This window comes from Poecilia mexicana, unplaced genomic scaffold (assembly GCF_051168715.1).
Source record: "Poecilia mexicana isolate PSO_F unplaced genomic scaffold, ASM5116871v1 scaffold_8, whole genome shotgun sequence".
Lineage (NCBI taxonomy): Eukaryota > Metazoa > Chordata > Actinopteri > Cyprinodontiformes > Poeciliidae > Poecilia > Poecilia mexicana.
The window spans coordinates 17,365,711-17,387,247 of NW_028263377.1; the positions used below are offsets into that span (position 1 = coordinate 17,365,711).

At 38.5% G+C, this 21,537-nt stretch overlaps 2 protein-coding genes across 2 annotated transcripts; both read left to right on the forward strand.

The window, feature by feature from the left end:
- The first annotated feature begins 3,972 nt into the window (after positions 1 to 3,972).
- LOC106920059 (inward rectifier potassium channel 16-like) lies at positions 3,973 to 5,361 on the forward strand. The gene has a single exon (XM_014990856.2). It carries the CDS (start codon positions 4,033 to 4,035, stop codon positions 5,164 to 5,166), a length of 1,134 nt encoding a protein of 377 aa, XP_014846342.2. The 5' UTR covers positions 3,973 to 4,032; the 3' UTR covers positions 5,167 to 5,361.
- Positions 5,362 to 6,263: 902 nt separating this feature from the next.
- LOC106920064 (inward rectifier potassium channel 2-like) lies at positions 6,264 to 11,693 on the forward strand. The gene is made up of 2 exons (XM_014990862.2): positions 6,264 to 6,509; positions 8,022 to 11,693. The coding sequence occupies exon 2, from the start codon at positions 8,256 to 8,258 to the stop codon at positions 9,570 to 9,572; it is 1,317 nt and encodes a 438-aa protein (XP_014846348.2). The 5' UTR covers positions 6,264 to 6,509; positions 8,022 to 8,255; the 3' UTR covers positions 9,573 to 11,693.
- The last annotated feature ends 9,844 nt before the right edge of the window (positions 11,694 to 21,537 follow it).

Consider the following 21,537-nt stretch of genomic DNA (forward strand, 5'->3'; position numbering starts at 1 on the left):
GTCTCTGTGTAATTGCCAAGTACCGTCCATTTTGTTGTTTGTATGCGTGCAGTTTATTGTCTGTTCAGTTCAATAAAGTTAATTAGGAAACAGGGACTAATATTCCATTCTCTGTATTTTGTAAAGCAAAGCTGCTCTGAGATTTCAAGCACACCTTACAGTAATCTGAAATCAGTTTTGTTATTAAAAGTGGAAAGCCTTTGAAGTTCATTTCAAATTGGATACATGCTCTGATAGCACGCCTTACGAAAGCTAATTGATTATTTTGGAAAATGTTTAATGGTTTAATTTCTTAATTTCAATGTTCTTTAGTGTACAGAGGACTCCTGCCTGACTTGGTTTGACATGGCACACACAAAAACCAAATGCAGTATTTGCACCTTTTTTCCAATGAAGTAACTTCAGACACTGTTTTGGCTTGTATTTTAAAAAATGAGCTCATAAATGCAGTACTCTGTCAATGCTCTGTATGATCGTGATTCTCTCAAACGCCAGAGTCCTTAGAAATTCACAAAATATTTCCATGAACAATGTTACGAGACTTTCATGGGAAATTTTTTGACTACTCTGTGATCAGATTGGACATTTTTTATTTTTATGTATGTATGTATGTATGTATGTATGTATTTATTTATTTATTTATTTTATTTTATTTTTTTCTATGTAGTCTCATACATCCATCCACATACACAAAATAGAACTTTGTAATTGTTTTGTTAATTTTCTTTCTTTTTCAGTGACTTTATTTTTTTTCTTCCTAAATAAAACCATGTTTTATTTTTTTCTATGTGTCTATTTTCATCCATTCATAATAAAACCATTGTCTCTAAAGGACACAGAATAGATAAGGTATTCCTCTCAGTTATCTCTGAATGGATTGTCTCTTATCTGTTTTCACTCATCATCTTGCAAAACTAGTAGTTAATCAGATAGCTCAACTTCCAAATATGGATAACTGTGTCATACTCTATTCTTAAGCACACAACCAGGTTGTTTTGGTGTCGCCGGCCTATTTTTACAGGAACCTTAGATGCCCTCTATTGCTGCTATAAATAGGCGTTCAAAGTTGACTCTCTTCACGTTGGTTTTGGTGTGATCTTATCAGAACTGCATTGTAGACCATTGGGACAAAGAAAATCCTTGTTCCCATGAAGGAATTTCTACCAGACTGAAGAAAGATTAACCTCTTGAGTAATGAATTGTGGAAGTTTTAAGGAAATAGCTTAAATATTATGCTGAAAATATCAATGCAATTGCTTGTTTTTGTTGTCTTTTGAAAAACTAGACAGATTGTAAAAAAAGTAGTCCTACTTTACCATGTGGAGACAAGGACTTTTTTTTTTTTTTTTTTATCTTGAGGAACCTCTAAAATATTCCATAGGTCATAAATCCTCAGAGTGTCCAATGAGCTTCGAGGCGGAAATGATTGCAGTAATATCAGAAAAACAAAATGGGACTTTGCCTCAGGACCAAGTCAGTCAAGCTTTTCTACCATTTGAAGGTTATGTCCGCATGAAGCACACATTCTTTAATGCTCAGAGGAGCTTATGGCCTTCGTGACACCAGAGCCAGTCTGATTTCTACAAGGCAGGCAAGTTGATTATTCAAGTCTTTCTTATTTGTCTGGTCAGACCGATTTATTGAAAAATAACTACTTAAAGTGCGTTTTAAGTCAACAATTATAACAAATATGTATTATCCAGCTTTGGTGAGATATGTTTTAGTTTTTAGAGCAGAAAACAGAATTGAAGTCATTAATGAAATGATGTTTTGGGTATATTAAATGCATTATTTAGAATAATAGTGTTTTTTTGTGGGGTCACGATTAAAACCTAAGCTTAGTGTGTTTCAGTGTCACTTGGTGTTGTGATCTTACTCTCAACCCCTGCCAAAAATGGTAACTCAGACAATACACAATAAGTGTCAAATAACACAAATTAAATCTGTACTTGAAAATAATCACAAGATTAAGCAGAAACTCAGAAGATTTAATTCCTCCATGGTCAATATGTCCCTGCTTATTTTTTTTTTTCTTTGACCTGAATGTCTTTACCCACTCTGATGAAGAGAAAATCTATTGACTGTGTATTTTATGATATTTTACAATATTTCTAATTGATCAAATAAAAATTTGATATAAACTTTGTTTGACTGTTATGGTTGGTTTAATATTTCAACAGTTTTGCAGCAGGAATTTCGATATGTTTCATAGACATTCTTATGTTTTTTTTTGTTTTGTTTTTTGTTTTAACCTTAAGTACATACTTTGGCTACTCACCAACAGTAGGCAGCCTTTTTTGGCTTATGCTAATGTCTGACTAACAAGAACACTGTTTTTACAACACATAGCACTACTGTGCACGATATAATCAACAAAATCTGCAATCCTTATTCCTTTGGTGGGACAATTAAACCGTATGAAGTGTTAAAATAGAATGTATGATAGAACAGTCATCATAAACTGCGATAAACATTAGCCACATGTCATCAGACTGAGCAAGGCAATAAAATCTCAGGTTGACTGACAGGAAGAACATTCTTTATTTTTCATCAGTGAGAAGCTTTGAGATAAACCAGATAGCGGACATGTTATCAGTGAGCTGTCAATAAAATAAAATGTTAGAAAGGTGCCGGCTTTTGTTCTGCGTGTTTCTGCAAAAGGGGGACATTTCAGGTAACATTTGGAGGTGAAAGCTATTAGAAGTGATGACTGGTCAATAATTTACCTTTACAGGAACACAAACCGATTAATAAGTATACCAAACTGAGGTCAATTCCATGTAATTGCCTAAGCCTGTACTAAAAATAAGCTAAATAAATAAATAAATACTTTCTTTGAGCTTTTTCTTACACTTTTAAGGAAATGTCCCCCTTGTTTGCTTCTGGTTACATTTGGAAGACTACAGACTGAAATAAAATATAAAAGAGGTAAGGTCCACAGATTACAAATGAGGGGGCTTTTAAGTTCAAAACTGTTTGTAGGCCTTTTTGTCCAAGTTAAGCTTTTTAGCAGATTGAGTCTGACTATTAAAAGCTTTGATGTACAGATTAGTTTAGAGCCAACTCAATGTTTGCAAGATGCCCGAAAACCTAAATTACTAAACCTAAGCATGACAGTGACATGCTTGACAGCTGTCATTACACAGTAAAAAATGCTGGGTTATTTTCATAACCCAATTTCTGGGTTGAAGCTGTTGGGTCATATGTTGGGTTAGTTTGACCAAATATTGGGTCAAAATTCATAACTCATGAGTTGGGTCAGAAATTTACCGGAAGTCTACATTTTGCACACTTCTGTTGGGCCAGGGATTGGGTAGATTTACCCAAGACAAAGACAGAGACAGACAAAGACAGAAATAGCAATCCTAAATTACATATCATTTAGGATTGCTGTTTCTGTCTTTAGCACTGTGTTGTTTCACCACTTTTAGAAGTGTTCACACTTGACAATGATCACCAAAGTGTGTTCTAGTGTGCTTAATAATTTGTTTTCGTCATCAAGGTGCATTCAAGTGCCATCACAGAAATCCACAATCTGAAACTGTTAAAGGAAAGGTTAAGGAGTAAAACATGCTTCTATGTGGAACGCAGTGAAAAGGAAAGGAAATTTTCCGATATCTTATCGAGGACAAAACAAAGAGAAGAAGCTAATGACTGACATGGAAAAACTACCCATAAAACACCTCTGGATATTGCAGCATAAAGTTATCATTGATCTGTTCAGTTTAAAGGGCATAAAGATAACAGCCTGTGGCTCTAATGTAGTAGTAGAAGACGAGTGTATAACGACATATTTTATGTAAAACTGCAAATGAAGCAAAACTTTTTATAGTGTAGGATGTTTTAAAACAAAGTTTTATAACATTCTCTTTGATTATATAAATAATAGTAGAAAAAACAGCCATGCTTTACAGAGGGAAATTATATGAGGACGTTGTAATAACGCCATAATCTAAAATAATACAACCCCAACCTTTATTTCCATCTCATCTTTTTATTTCCATAGGAGACTGAAAGGCACTCGCTACCAACATGAGCACTGAAAGCGAAGAGAATATCATTGACACCAATCACACCTCAGTTCATACGCTGAGCAAGAAAAATGAAAAGGAAAGAAGGCGGCTCCGCTACATGCAGAAAGATGGCCGGTTCCTGGTGGCATTCCAGAAGCCGCCTGGAGACTGGAGCCCATATATACTGGACATCTTCACCACCCTCATAGAGATTCGCTGGAGGATGATGTTCCTTCTCTTTACCCTTTCTTATATTCTCTCCTGGATCTTCTTCGGTCTCTGCTATTGGCTCATTGCCCACATACATGGCGACACTCAGAGTTCAGATAACGATCCTTGCGTGGACAACGTGCGCGGCTTTACTGGAGCATTCCTGTTCTCAATGGAGACCCAGGCAACTATTGGTTATGGCAACCGGGGAATGACTGAGAATTGCATTGGGGCTATTATTGTGGTCACCGTCCATAATCTGTTTAGCTGCTTTTTTGACACCATTATCATCGGCATCATCGTGGCTAAAATGGCATCTGCCCGAAGGAGGTCTCAGGCGGTGCGTTTCAGCAGCTCCGCAGTGGTCAACCTGCGGAATAGGGTGCTGTGTCTGTCATGGCGTCTCGGAGACTTCAGGGGTAACCACATCCTGGAGGGAGTCGTCAAGGCCCATCTTGTCCGGCATGTGAAGAAGCGAGGTTCTGTTGTGATGCTGTACCAGGATTTAGACCTCAAGAACCCACATGTTGTTCTCGTCTCCCCCACAACAATTGTTCACAAACTAAAACCAGGAAGTCCCCTTTACAGAATAGGTCCAGATGACTTGAAGAGGAAGAAATTTGAGCTGCTAGTCTCCTTCACCTACACCGCGGACTCCACAGGGATGCTCCATCAGACACGCACGTCCTACACTCCTGCAGACATCTGCTGGGGTCAGCGTTTCCAAGATATACTGAAAGTGGGGAAGAAACACTACCACGTGGACTATGCTATGTTCAATGAAACCACCTGGGTGCCAGTCCCCATGGTCTGTGCAGAGGCTTATGAAAGAGGGAGTGGACACCCTAATGAGCGCAATTCACTCTTACCATCAGCCACAGGGAACATCTACTGGGCCACCACTAACAGCCCCGAGGAGGTAGTGGTGCAAACATCTTTGTAATCAAACAAGTGCATATACAAATGATGAACTATTTTACTGTGGGTACTAAATATGAAATGTGAAACCATTTGAATGTCTTTGTATATACATTTATGTTGAAAGCTTATAATATATTGGTTTATGCTTTGTAGGCAGTAAGTTGTGTGTTTGGCTAACAAATGGAAATTTAATAAAGCTTCTATTTGTCACTTAAAATTGCATTTCTTTACATTACACAACATAAAATAATTATGCTTTCTATGTGAAAGTCCCAAGATAGTAGAAATAGAATTGTCCTATTGTGAGTGGGGAAGTAAAAATATATAATTTTATTCTGTCATAATTTACAGTGACTTCTGTCACATGCATATGTTCAGATATAAACCATTCCACTGTAATCGTTTTTTGAAACTTCAAAGAAACACTGAAATAAATAGGGTCATAAGATATTAGTGAGTGTAAATATTGTGACATACATTTCCAGTGAATTTGTTTCTATGATTTCATTAGAAAAATCAATCAATAAAAATAAAATAAACATTTTTGACACAACAAAATTACACTGTATTATAACATATTCTTATTTTAGGATATAGTAGTTAACTATGTGGTGTATTTAATGCAGTTAAATACCCCTAACCAACAAACATAAATAAATCCAAAATTTTTAATAATATTAATAAGAATGAAATAAAAAATAATTATGTACATCTTTATATACATATGAAACCTGCCCTTGCCCAGGGACCATGTAATGATGAAAATAAGAGCACAAAGGCTCAGTTTTCATGTGTATTCGTATTAGATTTCTTATTTGTCTGCCCTCCCATTCAGGGTAAATTGCTGACAGGCGGCTCTTTATTAGGCACTTGACAGAGCAACTTTGTTTTACGGCTGAACAGCGCCTCCGTGTGTTCATGTATTGTATATGATGACTTTGGCTAGTAAATTACTATTTTTTCACTCTGTTTATGTTGGTGTGTTTTAGAGGACAGATGTAAAACACCGATTTAAAACTTTTTTCTTGGTATATTTGAATTAACCACTTTCCCATAAATATCAAACAAAACTAAATGAAACTGTTACCCCCTGGAAAAGGCGCTCCTGCTTCCCATTGGCTGTTTCTGCTCAGGGGGCGGGTTTTTTTGGAGACACGTGTTTTACAAAGTCTTGTCTTCGGAACCTCAACTATCTGCTTTAGTGTCGCTGGAGAGGGTTATGGCTGGGTTCAAAGCTGCTCACGGGAAACCAGGAGACGATAACAAACCGGACAAAATATTAAGAAGGCGGAGGAGAGCAAATCTGTCGCAGCTCGGAGTTATAACAGCGAGAGAAGAACCAGTTTGCGCTCCAAGATCCAACAGGTAGGTGATATGTCTGATTTTAGAAATATTCTATTTCATTTATTAATTGCACACATTAAAGAGATTTGGTGACTTATTTCACCAATAGAAAAGTTCCGTTTGAATGACAGCAATGACTGTAAACATACATAATTTTATTATTGTGCAAATGATTTATTTCTATACTTTTCAAAGATTAATGGGCTGAGTGCACTGTGAAATCTCTTGAGATTGGTTTACTTTTATGACCATGGTTATTAAAAATGGCAAAATTTGAAACAATAATGTCATATATATTTTTTTAAATCGGAAATTGTATCATTTCACCTAGGGAAAAAAAAACAGCTGAAAATCTTTAATTTAACGATATCTTTAGTTAAATAATTGACATAGTTATTGATCTACGAAACAAAACAGAGCAGCTTTTATGTAACCACTTTCCATCTGCCTCAGTAGTTAGCTCCATCCGATAGCAAATGCAAAACAAACAATCACAGACTGTGATGACTCCGCGGGTCTTCATTTGTCACCATGTAACAAATGACAGCATTAAGTGACATGATGTAGAGCGGGCAAGAAGCAAACAGTTCTTCTGGCAAAGAGCTGGTGACTGAGGGGACTAAGCCTTTAAAGTCAGAGATGTGTTTTTCGCAAAGATAAACCGGAAATGTTATGCTTGTAAACATTTGTAGAATATGGTGTGCATTCCCATATCAACTTGTTACTGCATGTAGGTTGACACAATAATGGCTTCTGAGTTTTATTTTCATTTAATGTTTATAGGAAACATAGCTGGGTTAAAACAACAACAACAACAACAACAACAACAACAAAAAAACAACAACAACTAAGTCCTATATTTCCACGTATTTCCAGTCAATCCTGACGTGAAGCCATTAACTGAGAACAATATATGCTGGTAGTAGGAAAACTGATACTTTGTAATGTATGCACAGAACATTGAAAGCAAAAAAAAAAAAGAAAAGAGAGAGAGACCTGCATCTGCCTAATTTTGAGTAAAAAAAAACAGCAAATAAACGGCCAAAAGTAAAAAAAAGTGGAGCTGGACTAGCTTTGGAACTAGCAGAGCAGGTTGCATGTTCATTGCAATTTGTAGCCTGTGGTGTTGTATTTTAATGGGTCTCTCATCCACTGTGTCAATACCTTTTCTGTTTTTTTCTGTCCTTGGTGTTCTGTTTCACAAAGTGCAAGGTTACTGGTTAAGCAATAGTGCTTTTTTAAAAAAGTGCAATTAAAATAGCTAATACAATAAAATTGATATTTTAGCATTTAATTTCACTGTGGTATACATGGCAGTGTATAATCTGTAACTTCTTTATAGCATTTAAGTACACTGAACCAACATTTTTGCAAAAAGCTGCACGATAAGGATAAATTTAAGTCCACGTGCATCGTTTATACTTTTTAACTTCTTTGCGTCTGCTGTAGCAATACTGTTAACTTAAAGCATGCAATCCAGTATTCAGACAGCAGGTTATAATATGATTTTGTTTTTGTCTTCATATGTCATAGCCCCTGTCACTGATGAGACTCAAAGCAAGTGTCAGAGAGGACTGAACTACCCTCACCGACGGTGCACAGCACTGCCAGAGAGGAACATCCTTTCCACAGGCCCGAGTCCTGTTGGCCACATTTCCTGCCCTAGATTGACCCCCAGAGAACTCAAAACTGTTTCTCCAACGCTTCTACCAAAAACTGAGACTGTTTTCCAAAGCAGAACCGGCCCAGCCCCCACAGTTGGAAGTGATGGGGAGCCTGCGTAGCCACCGTTACAGCATCGTGTCCTCAGAGGAAGATGGCATGAAGTTAGCATCCATCGCCGTTCCAAATGGCTACGGGAATGGCAACGTAAACAAAGGACACATGGAGCAGCAGCGTCAGAGCCGCTTTGTAAGCAAGGATGGCCACTGCAATGTGCAGTTTATCAATATGAGCGAAAAAGGCCAGCGCTACCTGGCAGATATCTTCACCACCTGCGTGGACATCCGCTGGCGCTGGATGTTTGTCATATTCTGTCTGTCTTTCCTCTTGTCATGGCTGTTTTTTGGACTTGTCTTCTGGGTCGTGGCACTGGTTTATGGGGACTTGGAGGGCGAGACTCAATTATGTGTTTCCAATGTGGACAGCTTCACTGCTGCCTTTTTGTTTTCAGTCGAGACCCAAACCACAATTGGCTATGGTTACCGCTACGTGACGGAGGAATGTCCCATTGCTGTTTTCATGGTGGTGTTTCAAAGCATTGTGGGCTGCATTATTGATGCTTTTATCATTGGCGCCGTCATGGCCAAGATGGCAAAGCCCAAGAAGAGGAATGAGACTCTTGTGTTCAGCCACTATGCTGCGGTAGCAATGAGGGACGGTAAGCTATGCCTGATGTGGAGGGTCGGAAACCTGAGGAAGAGTCACTTGGTAGAGGCTCACGTCAGGGCGCAGCTCCTGAAGTCCCGCACCACAGTGGAGGGAGAGTTCATTCCTCTGGATCAGGTAGACATTGACGTCGGCTTTGACAGCGGGATCGACAGAATCTTCCTTGTATCTCCGATCACCATCGTGCACGAGATCGACGAGGACAGCCCATTCTACGAGATGAACAAGCAGGAGCTGGAGACCTCCGAGTTTGAGATTGTTGTGATTCTCGAGGGTATGGTGGAGGCCACTGCCATGACAACTCAGTGTCGGAGCTCCTACGTGGCCGGCGAGATCCTCTGGGGCCACCGCTTTGAGCCGGTGCTCTTTGAAGAAAAGAACTACTACAAAGTAGACTACTCAAGATTTGACAACACCTACGAGGTGCCCAGCACTCCCACCTGCAGTGCTAGGGAGCTGGCTGAGAAGAAATCGAATTCTTCCAGCCTGAGGAACTCGTTTTGCTACGAGAACGAAGTGGCTCTGGAGAAAGTTGAGATGGAGGAGGAGTTTGAGGAGGACAACAGCAGGTTGATGAGGGACACTGAGGTTAGTGGTCTTGAGGATGCAAGCACAGATTTGGTTTCAAGCTCGGAATGCAACCTGGACTCTTTGCCTTTAGAAGCAAGACCTTTCACAGCAGAATCAGAGATATAACTGCAAGGCGTTTTAAATGGGCTTTAAATTTATCCTGGTTGGTGTTTTTAATAATTGCATGGCAGTTTGTTAGCAACCAGGGTTTAAAAATCTCTGTGCAGAAGCAGAGTGTGCACTTAAAACCAAATATAAACTTCTTATATAATTTATGGAGACACTGTTTGCATGGATTGTGTTATAAAATGGGTTACATGTATCTCACACACACAGTGCAGTATGTTCTCTTAACAGGATATAAATTAGAATATTAAAAAGCTATTTTCCATTTGATTAATTACATATTCCTTGTTTGCACATGTGCAAAGAAACATCCTGAACTTAATTCTTTTTTTTGTTGTTTTCTATGTGTCACACAGGATTAAAATAAAAGTTTTGAAAATAGTACTTAAACTTGTTTTAACGGTTAAAATTACCAACACAAAAAATGGGTCTATGATTGTTAATGAGCTGGTCTCTTAGCAAAAAACTTTCTGTCTTCTTAAATGTGCTGGTTTAATGGTCAAATAGAAGAAAAAAAAAAGTATGATTTGCACAAATTCTGAGTACACTACTCTCCTCAACCTATCATCTTGTCCATGTGGAGAATCTTTTGCAACGTGTGCCTTAACAACAGTTCTGGTCTACAGGAACTCAGCTGGTTTCACTCTGATTGAGCACACACTGCATTAGATCACACAGAGCACAGACACATGAAGATGTGATTTTTTTTTTTTTTCCGTTGCAGATTACTGCCACTTCTTGCAGGTTTTTGTGTTTTAATGTGCAATACTGGCAGGTGTCAGGAAGAGGCATGAGGCCCGATCACGAGCCAAGACGATGAATGTTAAAGCTAAGTGCTGCTAAGTTACATATTGTATAGACAGAAATCTCAGAGCCAAACTGTATTAGTGTTATTGTTTTCAGATTGCAGATTGCACATTAGTGTTTTATCTAGCTGTAGACAAGCATGATTATGTGGGGTGTGTTCTCTAAAGCTTCAATGCACTTCTTTTTTCCGCAACAGAAACTTCTTCCTCCAAAGAAAAGCAGAAATGGCTTTACTACTCAAAGTTAGGTATGTACGTATACGCTATACGTTAAATATGAAACCTAATGTCTTTCCTCAACTAGCAATGGTTGATTGACGAAAGATTGGTCGAACAGATCATTACCGCAGTTTACTCTATATGTACATCATTTTTGACGTGAGATATGCAGAATCCAGATAGATTCTAGTTACACTGCTTTCCAAATGTATTCATACCTTATGAATACCTTTTTCATATTTTGTCCTGTTACTGTTTTGTCCCAAAATTCAAAGTATTAACCGGACTTGTAATTTAAAGACCAACGCAAATGGTGGATAAACGTGAATTAAAATGAAACTTTTGTTTTAGCAGATGACTATGCCTTGATTCAAAAGACAAAAATGTAGCCGAAAAGCTACATTTTAGTGTTGTCTGTCATCCACATCTGTCGCTTATATGATCGACTCACCAAACCCACCAAAAAGAGCTGCAGGTACTCATTTGAGCTGTGAAAGCTGATTTCCTCCTATTTCACAGTTATGAACGTCTTTGTGTTGGTTTGCAATATAACGTCCAGATGAAACACACTCAATTCTGTGGTTTCAAGCTGACAAAATGTAGAAATGTTTAAGCGGTATCAATGCTTTTGCAATGCAGTGTAAGTCATCTCAGTCCTGGTGAGGTTATGGCTGAAAAGATGCTTGCTTTGGGTGGTTAACGATGGTCATCAATGTTAACTGATATTGCAGTCACAATTTAAAAAAAAAGAAAAAAAAAAAGAACATCCTGCAGGGATCAAATATACTCATTTTAGTCTTACAGAAGGTTTAGTTTTAGTCGTTATTGTAAGAATTAACCTTGTGGATGCCAGAACACTGTAGTGTTTCTGTTTTAGGTTTTTATTTTTCTACTGTCTTCCCACTTTCCTGCAGAACCCAGACTGTACAGCTTTTTTTTAAAAAAAAAACAAAAAAACAATCTTTTGTAAATTATATTGCACTGTATAGTGATAATGCAGATAAAACTATTTATGTCCTTGTTTTTTTTCAATAAAACACTAAAACAAATTCATTATGACTTTGATGCATTAATAAAACTTGGCTGAATGGTGGTACTGTGTGTGAAGCTTTGATGTTTCTCCAGGTTTTCTGTTTTGTTTTCCAGATTTTTTTTTTTTTTTTCTCTCTCTTTGACTGAAATTGTCGACGCCAGTGGCTGCGTAAGGGATGGCTATTTTTCGAATGTGGTGCTGTGGTCCAAATTCCACTCCCTCTGTTAGAGCTCAAAACCATCATTTTCTATAACTCAGCAAAACTGACTCGGTCCGGTTCTGCGAAAGCCTGCTGTGCTACATCAGCTTACTCTACTGGAAGTCATTTTCAGTGACAGCAATGGAAAAAAAAAACCTCCTCATTCACTCCTCTTAGCCTCTTGCATTAAACTGTGGAAAATCTATTTGTTCTGCAAGTGTCCTGAAGAAAGGTTTGTAGGGTCAGTTGTTGAAATTCAACCTAATTTATTTGGTACCAAATTTCAAATATTTCCAGAGGTTACCAGAAATTATAGATTTTAGATAGTGACGTGTCTACACTAGAAGAGGATCATGTTGCATAACAAGCCAACGTTCCGGTGGGGAGACACAGTCAACCTCCAGCTCTCCTAAATAAGCATTACTACGCATAAAAATGTGTTAATCCATGCATTCGGTCAATATGGTTGTGTTAGAGCCGAAGCCGTGTTTGAAAAATGACACAACTGTCTGAGAATTTACTCACTTTCCATTCAGTGCTGCACTCTGCGTTCACAGACGGACACAATAATGCAGCAGCTGATTGATCAGACACATCCGCAGTGAGGCAGCATGCCTATTGGATTTGTTTCTACACAGGAAGTGCTCGACGCCTGTGGGTTTTTTCCACATTAGCCAATGAAAACGCCAGAAAGCAGGAGTTTGGTTTAAAAAAAAAAAAAAAAAAAAAAAGCAGGAGTTTCCTGTTTTTTTCTTTCCCCCATTTGAGACTTTTTAGGCTTAGATGGGAAAGGAAAACATAAAGAAAAGAAAAATATTTTTTTTAAAAGTTGTATAGTTCTTAATTTTCTGGCAATTAAGGCATTAATGTAAAACTTTTTTCCAGAAGTTCTTTTTTTGGTTTGTTTGTTGTTTTAAGCAATATCTCCTTGAAATTTAAGGTATAGAATTTAAACAAATGGCGCTGCGGCTTGCCAGTCTGTTTGGGGAGCTCTGAAAGAATCGACTGCCATGTGTTGGCCGGCGAGCTCATGTCGATGAGGCTGATGACGTCTTCCCCTGAACTGGCTCATTAACCACAGACTGATCCGCTTGACCTTCAGATTAATGAGGCAAACATAAACACGAACAAGTCGCAGGCTCTGAAAAGTGACACGCGGCATAACTGAACGTTCAAATGAATGATGAAAAAGAAGAAGAAAAAAAAGTCACACTTTGTATTATCGGCCACAGCGTAGACTTGTAGGATATAAATTACAACCTGTGGAAGTGTACACTTTCTGCCCCTGCCTGTTACAGCAGACAGAGCACTGGTTTGTCTCAATGAGTGTCACTCAGAAATTGTTTTATGCTCATAATTTTAAAGAGTGTTAAAATTGTTGGCATATTTATTTCACAGGAGGAAGCATTTCGGCTCTAGATATGTAAAAAAGATATATCACAATTGTTATCCCAGCCCCACATGCAGAGCATCTGCAGCTTGTCACCCTATAAATAGCTGTTCTCTGTGTGCCAGAATTAAGGCTCTTCAATGAACTGGTGAGATCACCACACAGCATCGTTGACGTGAGTGCTGTCCTTCACATTTTCATAGACTGATTAAAAATAATCTGTTTTTGTGTTACTGTGAGGGCAAAAGGAAAATGTAAAGCTGTGAAATAATGGCATACAGAGATTTGTCTCATCTTGTTCAGGTGACCAGCAGGCCCATGAATTGTCAGGATGCAGTTTTATTGCAATGTTTTTTAATATGTTTAGCTCTGTTCTCCAGCAGGCACTTGGTGAGAAAGATTTTGAGATCCTACAACTACGGTATGATTGGAATCAACATTTGAATGGCTGTAGTGGGTATTACTGTTGCCTTGCAGCAAGAAAGGTCATACAGATTCAAATATCCCCACTGGGGTCTTTCTGCATGGAGTTTGCATGTCCTCTGTGTGCATGCATGGGTGCACTTCGGTACACTGAATAAAATATAGTATGAGTTTTAAGAAGCATATCCACTTTACATAGATTTCTTTTCAACAGTTGCTTTCTTCTTGGCACAGAAAATTATCACGATGACATGACTATTGCATAAGTTCTTTGGTGATACTTAGCAAATAAGTTTATTATCGCCCCACAAATGAATCAAATGCAGGCCGAATTCTGAGTTTCTTGCTATCTTACATCCTGGTGTACTTCAAACCACAACTGGAGCCTTGTGGATAGAGCCGCTTGATTTGTAGCCTGGGATGTCTTCAAATATCCCTATGATTTAGGTCAAGCACACATCCACGCACACCTTTAAAACAGTCTCAAACTGCTGGCAAACATTTTCCCTCAAGAGCAAATGGCTGAATCATAAGTGGGGATATTTTGTTGACGGATGTGCGGAGGGGTTTCCTTGCTGTTGACAGAGAACCCCCACGCCCCTCCCACGATGTTATTTTTATTAGATTAAAAATTCAAATCACGATAACCTTGTGCGTTCACAAGCGCACCAGCTGCCACTCTTTTTTAGCCACGTTACTGACAGCTGGGTGTCTCATGACCCTCGGCGGGAGATGGAGAAAAGTCCAACAGGTACAATATGTTGGACGAGAATCAGAGTTTTTCCATTCGGCTGTCCTGCTGAAAGACAATATGCGTATTTATTTGCTCCGTGTGTGCGTGCACGCGTGCATGTGTGTGTGTATGTGTGTGTGAGGTGCCGCAGCGGCAGCGTCACAAACGGCCCTCATCGTATCAGCTGACTCGCAGCCCTATGTGTTTGCTTGCTGTTAGTGTATTGATTTACTTTACGGTTCACAGTTTGCTTTCTCTTTTACATACAAATACATCTCCATTAACCCGAGACTGTTTGCACACATTGTCATTCGGGCATAGTACACTTACAAACCCGTAATCACACTGCTATTTCTATGCTAGTAACTGCACGTCTATTCATGCCGCTGACCTTTATGCTTTTGGCTCCGGCTCCTCGCATATGGACAAACACAGCCAGAGCCAGGAAGTGATACCTAGACTACTTGGTGATCACTGTAGAGCCTTGACCTCCTTGCACTGACAGAACTTATCTTTGTGTGGTGCCATCCTTTGTCGCCTATCTGCAAATTAGCCACAATAGATTAGGAAGAGCTTTCAAAGGCACCAATGTTGTGCAGCCTGCATTCACAAAGGTTCACCCTCAGAGCAGATATAAGTAATTATACTTGGTGAGGTGAAAGGGTTAGGATGGTCTGGATGCATCTGTGTCAGGTCTCTGTCATAGTGTTAGCACTGAGTCAAACAACATATCTAGTCTTTGCACTGTACAACAAAAACAAAATTGAGAATTTATAGAACACAGGATGCTTGAGCATCACCCAGGAAGACAGCTCAGGAGCGATGGATACCTCTGAACTCGGTCCAGACCTTCAGTGATAAAGGTTACCAAAATCCAGCCAGCTACTATGTTGAAACACTTTGCAACAGCTGCTGCAATGCCAGACAGTGCTCACTGTATTTATGTGTGCTGATGTCACCCGGCATCCCAAGCTGTGTCCCCTGAATCAGAAAGCTGACGATCACCACCCTTAGATTTTATTCACACTGAACGCACATTCATTCACTTTTCCACCAACAGACTTCCAGCTTTTAAGGGGTTCGGTCTGTTTTTCTAACTCGCCGTGCATCTCCTCCACGAGACAAGCCTCAAATTGGATGCAGCAAATCTGTATTTGTGAATGGAGCTCATGTTTTGCGTATGGATTGGGCACCAAGTTTCCACTGAACACGCCGCTCTCCAGCACCCTCAGGGCAAAGTGGTTTCCAGAGCCGAAAAGGGCCCATAGCCATGGTTACTGTAACCATACAGAAGCAATCAGCAACAAGAGCTTTAATAGGAAACACTCAATTGAAAAATGCATAGCTTTTATGATAAACCTCTGCTCCACAATAATTTCTGATGTAATTCTTACTTATTTCTGGATTTCTTATTCCTGTGCAAGATTATTTTAGATACGTATTTTTCTATTTTGTTGTTTTTGTTGAAGATTTAACTCATTCTTATTCCACCAGATGAGGTTGGGTGTCCACATAAATGAATTAAACAAACATATCTTTAAATTACAACCATTAAAGCACACCTTCAGATGAATTTAAGACTCAAAACTTCCCTTTATAACTAAGCAGATGGATTTTGTATGCTTTATTTTGTGTATCTTTGATGATTTGTGGCAATAAAACATCACAAAAAGTTCTACTAAACATTCTCTATCAGTTATGGTTATGATGCATGTTTGGGTCAGAAACTGTAATGAAATATGAGAGATTTTGACCCCTGAACTAACTGTGAGTGACCTGCTGTTGGTTGAAATTATTTGTTTACTCACACCTGTAGCAGACTATAATTTCTTGTGAGTATTCGCAGTTTACATATTGTTACAAGACGATACTAATCACTTTCATTTCAGCGAACCTTACTCGCACCAAAATAAAGGTCAGTGAAATGTCAGGTAGGAACTGTGCCAAAGATGATCGTACAGTGACTGCTAACCCTCGGAAACAAGCAATTCAATACATATGCACACGCATGCAACGGTGGACAGAAGCAGGGCATGGGGCAAAGTGAATGCAATCATTCCCTCCTTACTTTAGCTTTAATTCAATCAGAACAAGATTAAAGGATCCAATCAGCAGTGACATTGAGCCAGGCACCCCCGTGGAATGGGACACCAGAAAGGCCTAATCATTCTGCTCCGCCACAGTGAGTCTACCAAATCCCCTCTAGACGAAGCAGATGGTTGATATCATCTTCTTTCTTTTCCAGGTGAGATTATCTGCCGGGCTTCAAAGCGCACAAGTGAATATTTACATCCGGATGGCCCTCCTGCCACGCAGATGTGGGACACTGATGTTGAGACTCTTCAGAGACCAGACAGGAACAGGACTGGTCTGTGTTAATTGACATCAAGTAAATATCACATCCTCCCGCAAAGGGTCAAACCTCATGGGAAGGCGAAAGAAGGAGTTTCACTCCACTGGTCTAATTTATTAAAACGTACATCAAATTCTATGTTCTAACTTTAGTAATGTAATTATTATTATTATTATTATTATTATTATTATTATTATTATTATTATTATTATTGTTATTATTATTATTATTATTTCTAATGAGAAAAAAGAGTCTCTATTAGTCTTTATTCTGCTCAGAATAATTTCTCCCCACAAGGAGATTATTCTTCGCGTCACAACACAATTTTCTCCCCCTGTCCCGCTTGTCCTGAGATTACAGAGGTGGCTTATGCTTGGTTTAAGCATGTCTTGTTTTAAGCAGGTCTGCCATAAGGGAACAACAAAGCCACAGAAGCTTTAACATGTGACTTATGATTAGAAATTTAGCTGGGAAAAAATAAATAAATAAAACAAATAAGGAAAAGATTTCCCTTATACTGTTATTTTGTCCATTAGGGTATTATTGGGTCATAATCATTCAGTCACAGCCGGAAAAAAAAAAAAAAAAAAAAAACATATTAAAAACAGTTATTACATATATCTGCAAAATGGGGAATTGGACATTTGCAACAAAAGTATGTTTCCAAATTGGAAAAGGAATAAAATAAGAACCAGAGGGGTTTTACTTTCTTATGGGCACAATATTTAGGAACCGTTTGTGTAATGGAAGCCGTTTCTGCTCCAGTGGAGCGTTGAAAATAGGGCATGTTTTCAATCTTTGTAAGGAGTAAAGGGGTAACAGGAGAACAGCATTGTGCCTCTTAAGGACATCCTTACAGTAAGAAGAGGGTTTGGTGTTACACCTGAAGGCTCGGGTAGTCACAATTGTACTCTTATCTGGTGACTTGCCTTGTCACCAGGCAAGTCACCAACACTTTGGAAGGACGCAAAGTGACCTGGTCAGCAAAAACCAACCTGGTCATATAAAGATAAAGATAAAAGATAATTAAACAAGGAGCAAGCATACAGAGAAAGTAGATCTCTAGACTTGCAGTGAAATGACTTGCAAAACTATTAAAAGCCTTTGAACTATTTATATTCTGTTATCTTACTCCTAGGTGTGATTTATTGGGATATGAGGTGGTAGAACACAAAGTCATATAACTGTGACGTGGATGGAAAACAAATGCATGGGAAAGACGTACTCTGTGAATGTTGACTTTGTCGGTTTGATTGCAAACGCATAACGCACTTTTCATATTTTTATTTGTGCAAAAAAAAAAAAAAAAAGGTTAAAACATGTACACACTTTGACACGATCATGCACTACTGCGTGATGTGTCTTCACTCCAAATTCCAACGGAATACACAGATAGACGTTTGTAGTTGTAATGCAACAACCACTCAAGAGGTACAACCGCTTTCGGAAGGCTTTCGGTATTCAAGTGGAGCAGCTCACCATGAATGCGCATGTGATCCACGATCCTGCCAGCTTGAGAGATTACTTTGAAACGGAGACGCAGCTCATATGACATTGTCATTTTCCCAGAAGCCCGGATTATTTCGTGTCATTTAAACATTGGCAGACTTGGAAGTAATCTGGGCAAAAGTCAAACACTGAGCCAGGTCAATTTGAGGCACAAAACCTCATCCCATTCATGAGACGATTATTTTTGCTATTCCAGTTTAAAAGAAAAATGACAAGGAAGTTCGGCATGATCACAATCACACCCTGGGGTATCCGGAAAAGCCTATACAACAAGACCAGCAAGCTGACTTTGAGTTTATTGGTAAGTCACATGAGAGCAAGGAAAGTCCTTCAGCTTCTCCATCTTGAATTTTAATCCTCAGATGTTTGTTTTTAATAAATTTGAAAGTCCATTTTAGACATGTTTGCCTGTCTTCGTTTTACTTTTCTGTTATTTTTTATTTTTTTGCATAATATCCTTACAACGTAAACTTCAATTTCATCAGTAATTTGAACGTAAACAAGTTTGGTTGGTGGGCGGTGCTGCGGTAGCTACAATAAAAAGTTGACAGAGGTATAAATGATTACAAGACCTCATCATTTTCAAAAGACAGGAGGAGGTTTAAAAATAAAACGGCATCTCGGCAGTTTGGTTCCTTTTATGTACACCCTAGTTGCTTTGGATTAACAGGCAGAGGCTTGCAGAAAAGCCTCGTTGGTGCAGTCACTGTCACTGGGGACACCCAGGTTTCCATGAGATCAGCTGGGATCTGAACACTGTGCCTTTCCTCTTGGATTCAACAGACACCATGTTTGTCTTCTCTCTCTTTTTTTTTTTTTTTCTTCCTAAAACTATGTCCTTTTTATGGGCGAAGCTGAAAGTTGGTTAATGCAGTGATTTGTTGAGTCAAATAGTTATACCGGCTTTTTTTCATTGGCGGATACTTTTTAATTTACGACATTGGTTCTAATGTGAGATGTGTGTCTCAATCTTAAAAAAAAAAAAAAAAAAAAAATGGAATTAGAATTTATAATCTAAATGGGAACAGTCAATTTTTTTTTTTTTTTTCCATTATCCTTGTCTGTGTGGGTTTGTATGTTTGTAGGCCTGTGCTGCAGCAGGCCGAGAACCTCTAGCACATTCCCCTGTGCAGTTCAGGAATATTCTTGTTGCTTAGGTGGTGTGAGCACGCTTACACTTGCATGGCTGGCGACTACATCACAACTGGTGAATCAATAGCTGCTTGTCATGCTGGAGGTCATCAATTGAAACATGGAAACACATTTATGTAATCAGCCACACAGAAGTTGAGAGGTCAGGGTAAAAGAAAAAAAAAAAAAGAAAAACTTTCCTGTTTTTTTTTTTTTTTTATAACCGGTTGAAACATTTCCTGTGTTAGATGAACAACTGAAATGAACTGCACTGAATAAATAATCAGTGATACCGTGGCTTGATTTGGATGGCGAGTGGACAGCCTGCGGCGAGAGGAGTTAACAGTAGACAGCAGCTAGGCTCGCTGCAGCTGTTCCACTTGTCGACATCAGCTTGCAGCACTTCTGCTCTAGAATGTGAAGATATTAACTTTCACCTTCTTTGGCTGTCCCTGCGTTTTAAAATAGTGCAAATGATCCGAATCATGCAGTAAACAACACAGGCTCTCCTTGTATGCTGTGCTGTGTGATCCTTCAGGTAGGATTTGTTTAGTCATGCTCTCTATTAGTGCTTCATACCGAATATGGCGGCTCAAATGTCTGCATTTCTCATGAGGAATCATCACTTATATAAACAGAACGAGTGCTCTGCCTTCTTGATTTCACATCACTATATTACTTGTTAAGTGATCTATTGGGTGAACAAATTCACAAAATTGATCTGACACTAGACAAAAACAAACTGAATGCATTATTTCTCTATAGTTTTAACTGAATATCTACTTACTTGTTTATAATAAGTAAATCTGATACAAAATAAATTCTTTCACATTGCGTAGCTTTGTTATAAAGGCCAGAGGTAAAAGGAAAAGAGATTAAACCAAATGCTCACTTACTGTGTCTGTTAATGCTCAAACTAGCGTTAGCATTGCAGCACAGCTCACTGCCACAGGAATGTAGAAAGGCAGATGTTTTATATGACTGTAAGCTATTGATTCAAAGCTTATAATTGTCCCCGTTGTACCGTTTTTGACTTTGTCCACAGCGCGTCGTGGAATCATATACCATCTGCACATGTTTACAAAACCTTATAGAGTTCAATGCTCCATTACTGCTTCTCTAAACACATGGAAACATATTGGTAGAAAGATTAAATGTGCATGTGAGTAACACAATACATGTTTTTTTTTATTTTATTTTTTTATATATATCCTGTGTATAAGCATACCTGGTTCAAATGTTAATCCGTGCACTGCCAAATTATACATCTAATCCTTCCCGCCAATGAGTTTGAGAAGCTAAAACTAAAACCTGCCTTGCATTCTAAAGTGTCTATCTACACTGCTCAAAAAAATAAAGGGAACACTCAAATAACACATCCTAGATCTGAATGAATGAAATATTCTCATTGAATACTTTGTTCTGTACAAAGTTGAATGTGCTGACAACAAAATCACACAAAAATCATCAATGGAAATCAAATTTATTAACCAATGGAGGCCTGGATTTGGAGCCACACACAAAATTAAAGTGAAATGTTCCCTTTATTTTTTGAGCAGTATACGTATTTTTAGTCCCATAGACTTAACCAACATGTTTTATATCATTTCCACATCCTGCACAATTTCCTCTAAAACGCCTTCATTTTTGTCAAGGATGTATTTATAGGCCAGCATTGTAACCCAAACCTTTGAATTCATGGAGCACAGACAACTCCTTAGGGCTTTTAATAGAAGGGAAGACTTTTTAGATTACACATTATATAAGTGCACAAAAACATATGTTCTCATACTCTTTGCTCTCCACCGCCTAAGGGGAATCAATAGATTATTCTGAAATCAACTGCTTATTTATTAAATAGTGGTTTGCTTGACACTACGTTCAGAAGAACAACTTGCATGAAATATTTCTAAGTTACTTGAGCAGCAAATTTAACGATTCCTTTTTGTCATAACGACCCTATGAGGTGCTTCTGACATAATGTCTTGTTCCTGTCTTGTATTTTGCGAAATGATTTGAAGTGTTTCATCCATAATGAAGCTAGTTGGAGATAGTCACCCTGTTTTGTCTTTCTAATGTCGCGTCATATTATCCCTCATCATGCCGTCCCTTTCAGACCGAGACTCATGATGCAATAGAAGCTCACACAGTACAGCATGTTGCATAAGG